This window comes from Pelobates fuscus, chromosome 4 (genome assembly GCF_036172605.1).
Source record: "Pelobates fuscus isolate aPelFus1 chromosome 4, aPelFus1.pri, whole genome shotgun sequence".
Classification (NCBI taxonomy): domain Eukaryota; kingdom Metazoa; phylum Chordata; class Amphibia; order Anura; family Pelobatidae; genus Pelobates; species Pelobates fuscus.
Genome location: NC_086320.1, coordinates 365373619 through 365385065, shown reverse-complemented (window position 1 = coordinate 365385065; position 11447 = coordinate 365373619). Strand labels below are relative to the sequence as shown.

Here is an 11447-nt window from a genome sequence, read left to right as displayed (position 1 = left end):
TCACACAAATACATACAAACACATATATAGACATTATCACACAAACACACATACACAAACACACACTAACACACTCACACAGGCACACGAACAGACAATGAAACCAGCACGCACAGACACACTATAACCGGCACACACAGACAAACAAACTCATACACGCACACACACACAGACACACACACACACATACACACATACACACACACACACACACACACACACAAACATGCTCATACTCACAATGACACAAACAAACTCATACATGCTCACAGACACATTTATCCACACACTCACACAAGCACACTCATGCACGCACACACAAACACACACACGCACGCGTGTTGCTAATTACCATGCATATTAGTGTCATTTCTTGATAGATATGTCTCTGAGTGCAGCATGAAAGGTCCAGCAGAAAGACGATAATTTCTAATAAGGAAGGACGAGTTATAAAGCCAGGTTTCAGGGGGGCGTCCGAGGTAATCTCCTTTATGCGATGATCTCATTTAATGTGTTTTATTCATTCTCAACCGGATTATTCTGGGATTGTACTAAGGCAATCAAAATTACCCACTGATAGTGCACTGGCTGTGCATTCTGATGGGAGAACGATACTAAGCACTGCGAGCTAGAGTTGATGTGTCATTTTATATACACGCACGAATACACACACATACAGAACAGACATGTAAAAACACACAAACACACAGACATGTAAATGAACATACAAAAATGCACACACGTAAAAACACTTACATACTTACATACACGTATCCAAACATGTTAATACACACATGCACATATATGGATAACTCCACAAAAATGCCGACATTCACACAGATAAGCACAATAAATGCATACCTGCATACACACAGAATACATGGACACATACACACAGTATACACTAATGAAGCATGCATACTTACACAAAAATCCACTAACACACATATAAATAAACACACAAACACAGAACTATACATATGCTTCCACACACACACACACACACAAACACACACACATACAAACACACACATACGTATACACACACACATACACTAGCTTTTTGAATCTTGAACCCTGCAGCTTTTAAAAAGGAAGGTGTGGGGGGAAGGGGGAGAGATCAGTGATGGTGGAGGAGGGACATGGGGGGTGCCCTACTTGTCAATTTACTACAGAGCCTCATGGTCATGTGACAGAGAGGAGGCCTTTGATTGGCTGGAGGCACGTGTCTAGGATACCGGGCTCCAACGTCACTTGTGAGGCTCTATTAAAAATAAGAACAGAAAATCCAGAGTGAAAGTATTTCAGGTCCAGTGAGTGCTTGAAAAATACCTACACTATACAGCCTTCCTCCTACAGCACTGAGGACAGGACTTATTGGCAGCAAAAGGGACTCCCCAGCCTTGTGAGCAGACACACAGCAGTGACTTCCATTTATTTTTATTTCATCTTTTTTGTTTTTGTTTTTTTGTTTTGCCTTTTTTCGAGGTTGCGCTGAGTGTTTGTATACTTTGTATCTCCCACACTCTCCTGGCAGCTGTGATGCATCCATGCTCTGCTAAACCCCTGTCCTCTTCCTCTGGCTCTTCCTGAAGGATTGGATCTGCCTTACACTGCATGCTGGATGCTGGGGGCAGCATGTCCTGGAGAACAGGATGCACTGGCTCCCACAATTAAAGCTCTGAGGTCTGCAGAGGGCAGAGAAGAAGGAGGGTGAGCTCCATCACTGAGGTCCCAAACACAGAGCTTCCTCCAGGTTGGGGGGTTTGAATGTGCAGCTGACGGGAGCAGGAGGAAGCACAAAGGGTTAAAGGCAGTAGGGGAAATCAGCAACATTGGGATTTACAGCATGGAAGAGAATGACCAAAATCCAAGGGAATTGGATCAACAGCAGGAGTCGGCTGAGGAACCCAATAGGGGGGTCCAGCCCCTGCTCCAGGCTCCTGGGAACCACCAGCCCCATCACAGGGTGACAAACTTCTTCATTGATAACATCTTGCGGCCAGAATTCGGCAGGAGGAAAGAGGGGACCAGTCAGCAAGATGAGGTCTTCCCAGCAAGGGACAGTGGGGGGACCCGCTCTGGGGCAGAGCCTGGACAGCACAGGGCTGTGGCCCTTGAGGGAGAAGGGGTCCCCAAGACCATCACTGCCACTGGAGACAAGAAATGCGAAGGGGGCATGGAGGGGTCTCTGAAATCCAGAGGACTTAACGGAGACCACTCTATGAGCTCTGACTCTGATAGCTCCCAAGCCAGCTCCACCAACCACCAACAACCCATGTTGTGGCCAGCTTGGGTCTACTGCACCAGGTACTCAGACAGACCTTCATCAGGTAAGCCCTCAGCAACACGGAGCCAGTCCTCCTCAGCTTAGGGGTAGTGAGGACCACATGTCCCATCATCCTGTAGATGGACTGGTCAATGGGTTTATAAAGGTGGATAGTGGGACTTTCTATACTTAATAGAATTCTTCAAACCACATACACATGTATTTAAATATATGTGTAATAATTTTATATGTGTGTTTGTGTGTATTATTTTGTATTTTATTTTATTATATTATTAATATTATATATATTATTACTATTTTAAAAAAATTATATTAGATATCTATTTATATATTAAGTAGTCCTGTTAAACTGTTCAAAACAAATCTATCCACAATTATCAGGGAAGGATCCGTTTCCAAATTGGAGATCATACTGTGTGTGCTGCACAATGCCACATTCTGTCTGAGTGGAAAAATAATACGCAAAGTCAACAATTTCGGTTTATTTTCAGCCACACGCTTCAATTTAGTAACACAGACAGCGGCAACACTGTATCCTATTTGCAATTACACGTATCAGAGATTTTGCATTTTAAATGAATCAAATTTGGGGCTCAACAGCTTCGCCCAAGGCAATCGCTGTATACACAGCACAACCAACTAATTTTATTATAAAGAACACTTTATTTACACGATTTTCTGCTAAAAATGCATGAAATAATAAAAAAAAGTATACCTCTTAATATACAAATATATATACATATATATATAAACACACACACAAAATATACACACACAAATTTTTCTTACACAAACTCAAACATTCAAAAACGAGTTGTTGTTTTTTGTTTGTTTTGTTTTTTAAATTTAAAATGAGCCATTGTTACTCAAGTCTGTTAATAATTCATTAAAAATGCCGATGGTAGAGGCCAGTTTGATTTTTTTTTTTTTAAATATACTGTAAGCTATCAATTCCATTTTTAAATTGGTAATATCTTACCAACGAAAGCTATTAATTAATTTTACATTTGACTAGAGATTTATTATATTATTATTAATTTATATATAAAAAAACATCAGTATTTAAAATAAATTTCATCAAACGAGGGCAGTTATTCAATTAATTAATTTCCCTTTAATTGCATTTTTCATTGACTGAGATAATGAAACCGACGTACATTTTAATCTGTAATTTTAATTCAAGGCCATAATAATATTTTAAGAAAATTTACCACGAACAGATACAATTAACGGCAGAGGTAAATCGTTTAGAAATACCATCTTAAACGCAAGTGTAGTCCTAAAATTATTACAATAATTTTTTTTTTGGTCCAAATTTATTTGAAAATCGTTTTAACCGGCTACACACAACCTATATTTAAAGTGAATTATAAATGTTAATTTTTGTAGTATAGTTATCCCCCCATCTCCCTTTAAAATGGAATGATCTAATATTAGAATTATTTATAACTCTCGGGATTTTTCTGTATATATTATGTGTATTTGTGACTTCAAAGACACTTGTGAATTTTTTGCATGATTCTTGCAATATATTATTTGCGAAGTCACCCACATAGTATAATAATTCTATAAAATTAGATCCCTTAAAATAGAATTTTATTGTGTGTATTTTTTTGCAGGGCTTTTTTTTCAGAACCTTTTCTGGATTTTTTAAATTTTATTTTATTATTATCATTACTAATATTATTTATATTGGTTTTATTCTGAGCAGAATGATGCAAGGATCAATTCACAGTCCCACAATATATTTGGAGTGGAGACCACTCTATCATCCCTCCATCATTCCCCCTGTGGAATTTTGAGGGGTGCTGTTGCTATATATTATAGGGGTGTGGGTATCTCAGTGAGGAGGAGAATGGGAGCCCACGTGCCTACGTTTAGATATGAGTGAGGGAAGGTTGATGGTTTCTTGTAGTAAAAACACGTGTGTGGAAGTGCTTAAAAATATTGCACAGAGGGAGCGTGGAGTAAGGGGGGCTCAGAGGCTGGAGATACAGGCCGAGTATGATAATGTGAGATTAGACATGTCTCTATACAAAGGGCTTAACATATACAGAAGATGAAAATCTACGGAGACTGATGTGCAGAGGGAAAATGGAGAGAAGGAGAGATAGGAGGAGAGAGAGATACTGAGAAAGAGAGAGAATGGAGAATGTTCAGTGGAAGTGATACAAATTAACAAATAGAAGAATGTGCAGAATAAAAAAGGGGGGGTTGGAGACAAAAGGGATCAAAGTACAGATTGAGATACATTTCTGGAGAGACAGGGAATGTTCTTGGGGAGAGAGATAAAAGGACAGAAAGATATAAATATGTGGATAAAGAGATATGATGAGATACTGTAGGGAAGAGGTGAGAGAGAGACCTGGAAGAGGAAAGAAAAAAAAATGACAGATGGAGAGAAGGAGAGAGAGGGAGTTAGAGAGAGAGAGAGAGAGAGAGAGAGGGACAGAGGGGGTGATGGGGAGAAGAGATGAAAGGACAGTGGGAAGCTAGGAGAGGAAGGATGGGGGTATTAGAGATGGAGGATTAGAAGAACATGTGGAAGGGGGGAGAATACAATTAGTGGGATAAAGAGAGAGCTAGCTCTGATGAAGGAAAGACTAAGAAACATACAAAGGGTGCTAAAGGTAAAATAAGGACAGAACCAGGAAGGTACTATCAGGACATACAGGAATAGAGAAACAGGACAGGGGGAAATAAGGGAAAACGTGGAGGGAGAATGGGAAAAGGGAAGAATTGTAAGAATCCAGACAGAGGGCTGAATGGGAGATAGAGAATAGTGACTGCTAGAAAAACAAGGAGGTGTAGGGACTGACAAAACAGGATAAGAATATAGAGTTGAGATAACTAGGGCAAAGACAGGATATAAAGGGACAATAAGGGCAGAGAGGAGGAAACAAGGACACATGGATATAGAATAAAGACTGACATATATCAGACAGGCAGCAGGGTCAGGGGAGACAAACACAAACTGGACAGAGAAAGGGGAGACAGAGACACAAATCGGACAGGGAGAGGGGAGACAGAGACAAAGTGGGCAGAGAGAGGGGAGACAGAGACACAAACCGGACAGGGAGAGGGGAGACAGACACACAAACCGGACATAGAGAGGGGAGACAGTGACACAAACCGGACAGAGAGAGGGGAGACAGAGACACAACCCGGACAAAGAGAGGGGAGACAGTGACACAAACCGGACAGGAATAGATAGAGAGGAACTAAAAAGGGAGAGGGGAGACAGAGACAAACTGGACAAAGAAAGAATAGACAGACACAAACTGGACAGGGAAATGGGAGACAGGTACAAACTGGACAGAGAAAGGGGAGACAGAGACACAAACTGGACAGAGACAGGGGAGACATAAACACAAACTGGACAGGGAAAGGGGAGACAGAGACACAAACTGGACAGGGAAAGGATAGACAGAGAAACAAACTAGACAGAGAAAGGATAGAAAGACAAACTGGACCGAGAAAGGGGAGACAGAGACACAAACTGGACAGAGAAAGGATAGACAGACACAAACTGGACAGAGACAGGGGAGACAGAGACACAAACTGGACAGAGAAAGCATAGACAGACACAAACTGGACAGAGAAGGGATAGAGAGACACAAATTGGACAGAGACAGGCTGTAAAAGAAGAATCTGGGGATAAACTGACTAAGGAGAGGGGGCAGTTAGGAGATTATGGCCGGGGACAGATTCAGGAAAATAAGAACAATATACAGATTTAGGTTCTAGGAGGATAGGTCGGTTTATTGGGAAAATCAGGGCAGAACCATATAGCAGGGTAAAGTTTGGGAGAATATTAATGATACAGGAATAATTTGTGGAATAAAATGATAAATTAAAGTGGCAAAAAATCTGATAATAACGATATTAAATAGACTGGGAGAGAATAAAGGGATACATAATAATTATACGATTGGGGGTAAATACAGTAAATTTATTTAGGAAAAAAGAAACACGATAGAGGATAGACTGAGATTGAGAATAAGAACTGGACATAATACTCTTAGACTCTGGGAGAATAATACACTGGGACATAGTGACAGAATAAGGGCAGGGGGCAGAGAGGGAGAATAAGGGCAGGGGACAGACAGGGAGAATAAGGGCAGGGGGCAGAGTGGAAGAATAAGGGCAGGGGGCAGAGAGAGAGAATAAGGACAGGGGGCAGATAGGGAGAATAGGGGCAGAGTGGAAAAATAAGGGGGGCAGAGTGGAAGAATGAGTGCAGGGGGCAGAGTGGAGCAATAAGGGCAGGGGGCAGAGTTGAAGAATAAGGGGGTACGGAGTGGGAGAATAAGGACACGGGGCAGAGAGGGAGAATAAGGCAGGGGGCAGAGAGGGGGAATAAGGGCAGGGGAGCAGATAGGGAGAATAAGGGCAGGGGGCAGAGTGAAAAAATAAGTGCAGGGGCAGAGTGGGTGAATAAGGAGGGGCAGAGAGGGAGAATAAGGAGGGGCAGAGAGGGAGAATAAGGGCAGGGGCAGAGTTAGAGGATGAGAGCAGGAATGTAATCAGGATATGGGGGTTTTTTTTGTCAGAAAATATACAGGCTAACATTGGGAGATAAGGACAGGATCATAGAAGGATAAACTAGGGGAATAAGGATAGTGTTAGTATAAGGGAAACACATTGTGAGAATAGGAACAGCAGGGGGATTGGGGTATTATCAGTGAGGGATAGATTCTGAGTATAAAGACATGGAAATAGATTGGGACCTGTGTCTTAAACATTGATCCAAGGCAATCGATACATGGCAGCTTCCCTGGTCCTCCACACAATACCAGACCTGCTATGTTCCTCTCGAATCAAAGATTAGAGAAACTCCAGACAATAGATGGACCAGGTCCAATCTATATTCCTCACTCACACACTATACGGGTGGGGGGGTCAGGGGGGGGGGGATGCCCCACGTTTGATAGCAACCTGCTGAAAGCCCATTGCCCTTAGTTGCATTTTATATCATGTTTCATTATTAAATAGGCAGCACGGTGGGCAACGTGAAGCCAGTAATTAGCTGGGGGTGAATGACTAATGTATGTGTGCTGTTAATATTTCACGTGAAGTGGGGGTGAAGGAAGAGATGAAGGGGAGGAGGAAACATTGTATAACACGCAGAACCCCCACCCTGCACATCCACACACCACCAGCACCACCTCTGTGCCCTGAGCCCCAAATTCCCAGATTCCCAGCTCTGACTATGCAGTGATCCAGGTTAAATAGATTCATTTCATCAGACATTATTATTATTATTATTATTATTACTACTACTACTACATGCTCATATGGAGGTAATACTATGTTACACTATGGAGGTAGTATTATATTTATACTATGTTACACTATGGAGGTAGTATTATATTTATACTATGTTACACTATGGAGGTAGTATTATATTTATACTATGTTACACTATGGAGGTAGTATTATATTTATACTATGTTACACTATGGAGGTAGTATTATATTTATACTATGTTACACTATGGAGGTAGTATTATATTTATACTATGTTACACTGTGGAGGTAGTATTATATTTATACTATGTTACACTATGGAGGTAGTATTGTATTTATACTATGTTACACTATGGAGGTAGTATTATATTTATACTATGTTACACTATGGAGGTAGTATTATATTTATACTATGTTACACTGTGGAGGTAGTATTATATTTATACTATGTCACACTATGGAGGTAGTATTATATTTATACTATGTTACACTGTGGAGGTAGTATTATATTTATACTATGTTACACTGTGGAGGTAGTATTATATTTATACTATGTTACACTATGGAGGTAGTATATTTATACTATGTTACACTGTGGAGGTAGTATTATATTTATACTATGTTACACTGTGGAGGTAGTATTATATTTATACTATGTTACACTGTGGAGGTAGTATTATATTTATACTATGTTACACTATGGAGGTAGTATTATATTTATACTATGTTACACTATGGATGTAGTATTATATTTATAATATGTTACAATATGGAGGTAGTATTATATTTATACTATGTTACACTATGGAGGTAGTATTATATTTATACTATGTTACACTATGGATGTATTATTATATTTATACTATGTTACACTTTGGAATTAGTATCATATTTATACTATGTTACACTGTGGATGTAGTATTATATTTTTACTATGTTACACTATGGAAGTAGTACTACAGTTATACTATGTTACAATATGGAGGTAGTATTATATTTATACTATGTTACACTATGGAGGTAGTACTACAGTTATACTATGTTACAATATGGAGGTAGTATTATATTTATACTATGTTACACTATGGAGCTAATTCTACAGTTATACTATGTTACAATATGGAGGTAGTATTATATTTATACTATGTTACACTATGGAGGTAGTATTATATTTATACTATGTTACAATATGGAGGTAGTATTATATTTATACTATGTTACACTATGGAGTTAATTCTACATGTATACTATATTACACTATGGAGTTAATTCTACATGTATACTATATTACACTATGGAGGTAGTATTATATTTATACTATGTTACAATATGGAGGTAGTATTATATTTATACTATGTTACACTATGGAGCTAATTCTACTGTTATACTATGTTACTCTATGGAGGTAGTATTATATTTATACTATGTTACACTATGGAGGTAGTATTATATTTATACTATGTTACACTATGGAGTTAGTTCTACATTTATACTATATTACACTATGGAGGTAGTATAATATTTATACTGTGTTACACTATGGAGGTAGTATTATATTTATACTATGTTACAATATGGAGGTAGTATTATATTTATACTATGTTACACTATGGAGCTAATTCTACATTTATACTATGTTACACTATGTCCAGCTACCTTAGCTGTGTGATTGCCAGATAATGGCTGCTTCAGGCCTGTTGCAGCAAGTCAGGCCTTGCTAGAATCCCTGACAGTTAAGGGTTAATGGGTTATGCCTAGATGTTATAAAACATAAAACAACAATGCCTCAAAATTTAGTTTAGCCTATTTTTCAAATCATTTGCAGATAATGTGTCCATTTATAAGCATGTTTCCTTTTCTTAATTTCTGTAATTTTATTTTGTGTGTGTTTGTGTGTCTGTGTGTGTGTGTGTGTGTGTCTGTGTGTCTGTGTGTCTGTGTGTGTGTGTGTGTGTCTGTGTGTGTTTGTGTGTCTGTGTGTGTAGGTGGGTGGAGGTGACCCAAGTTTGACATATAAAGTAAAAAAAAGTACGAATAAGATCTATGAAAAAAAAGTGTTGTTACAATGTCTAGATATAGTTTCTTAAAAGGCCATTAATAAAGTTATTAGTGTAATTAATAGATAATATTCACCTTGATTCTATATATATTTTCTGCGTTATTTTGGGATATCTATAGATCTGCCACAGTGAGTAAACAGTTAAACCCCATCTTCAGTTAAACATACACAGACTTATACACTATAGTGAGGATTCATCGTGTATTCCATGTGAATTTCATGATTCAGGGAACATTCTCTAAATAACCTATACTTAGTTTGGATACTTTGGCCTAACTTTGAAATTCACTTTGAATTCTCAGTGTGTTTAGTGAATTAACCTGTCAGGGTTTGTGGTAGAAATATTCTATTTAAAACAGTTAAACACAGAAAAATACAAACACAAACAATGCATTTGATATTTGTATTAGGATGTAAATGGCACATTAATCAGTTACTCGTGTTGTGTTGATGCTAGTGGTCAATTAAACAGTTAAAATGACTTGTTCCATTTGCTATGATGGCAGTTAACTATAAAGGTTATAGTGGTCAATAATCAGTTAAACATGTGTTAGATTTAATAAACTATTATTATTTGAGTATAAATATTTATCATCATCATCACTCAGTTAAATATAACTCATCTAATGGCATTACTTAATTGTTGTATTATTAAATACAATATATAGAATCGTGTTAAATGTATATATTGGTTAAATGTTAAGTGTACGATTTGCTAGATGTATAGGTAGAGATTATTCATTTGGCACGTTAACAGTGAAACATGAGGTTTTAGGGGAAACGTATCATTTGTCAAGTAAATATAAAGGATGGGGGCTGCCCATTAATCAGCTACATTTTTAATGTTATTTTTGATGGGTTTGTCAATTAAAATTGAAGGATCCAAGTGCTACTTTAATGACATAAGGAGGATTTAAACATAATTTATCATTTAAATATAAAGGATTCGGTTGGAATGTTTATCAGAGGGCTATGAAGTTGTTGTTGCTTTTTTGTTTGTTTTGTTTTGTTTTAAGTGATACATGTATCAAAGTATTATAAAATATTGAGTACTGGGACTTTATCAGTGGGTTTTATCCTCTAATCGTTTTCTTTAGGTCCAAGATCTCGTAAGCCAAAGAAGAAAGCCACAGTAACGAAGGAGGATAAGAGGCCCAGAACTGCATTCACCGCTGAACAGTTACAAAGGTTAAAGGCAGAATTTCAAACTAACAGGTACCTGACAGAGCAAAGGAGACAGAGTTTGGCCCAGGAACTGAGTCTCAACGAATCTCAGATTAAAATTTGGTTTCAGAACAAACGAGCAAAAATTAAGAAAGCTACAGGGAGCAAAAACTCCCTGGCATTGCATCTAATGGCACAAGGACTTTACAACCACTCGACCACTTCAAAAGACAGCAAATCAGACAGTGAATAAAAGTGGGGACAGTGATGGCGAGCAAAGTCTTACAATGCAATAATTTAAAAAAAGAAAAAAAAAAAACCAAGAAAGGACAACGTAAAAAACAAAAACAGAAACAAACTGTAATGGCCAGTGTATAAAGAATTATACCAGCATCGTGCTTCAAAGTGTGTATTGGGATAAATCCGCAATATTCTATTGTAAATATTATTTACAGGCAAACAAGAAATTCAAAAATATTCTCTTTTAAACTATTTTCAGTTTTAATTTTTTGTTTGTTTGTTTGATGATAAATATATATATATTATTTTTGTTTTAGATTGCTTTCTTTACAAATTATTTTCTGCTTAATTTTTTTGCTACGTGATGGTAAATGGGTGTTGGACGTTGAGAAAAAATAAAATAAAATAAATACAATTTAAAAAAAAAAGGGAGAAACGTTTTAAA

At 37.7% G+C, this 11447-nt stretch overlaps 1 protein-coding gene across 1 annotated transcript; it reads left to right on the top strand.

Annotated features, from left to right (window-relative positions):
• The first annotated feature begins 1367 nt into the window (after positions 1-1367).
• Positions 1368-11032, top strand: EN2 (engrailed homeobox 2). Its single transcript, XM_063450808.1, has 2 exons — positions 1368-2333; positions 10696-11032. Exons 1-2 carry the CDS (start codon positions 1850-1852, stop codon positions 11013-11015), a joined length of 804 nt encoding a protein of 267 aa, XP_063306878.1. The 5' UTR covers positions 1368-1849; the 3' UTR covers positions 11016-11032.
• The last annotated feature ends 415 nt before the right edge of the window (positions 11033-11447 follow it).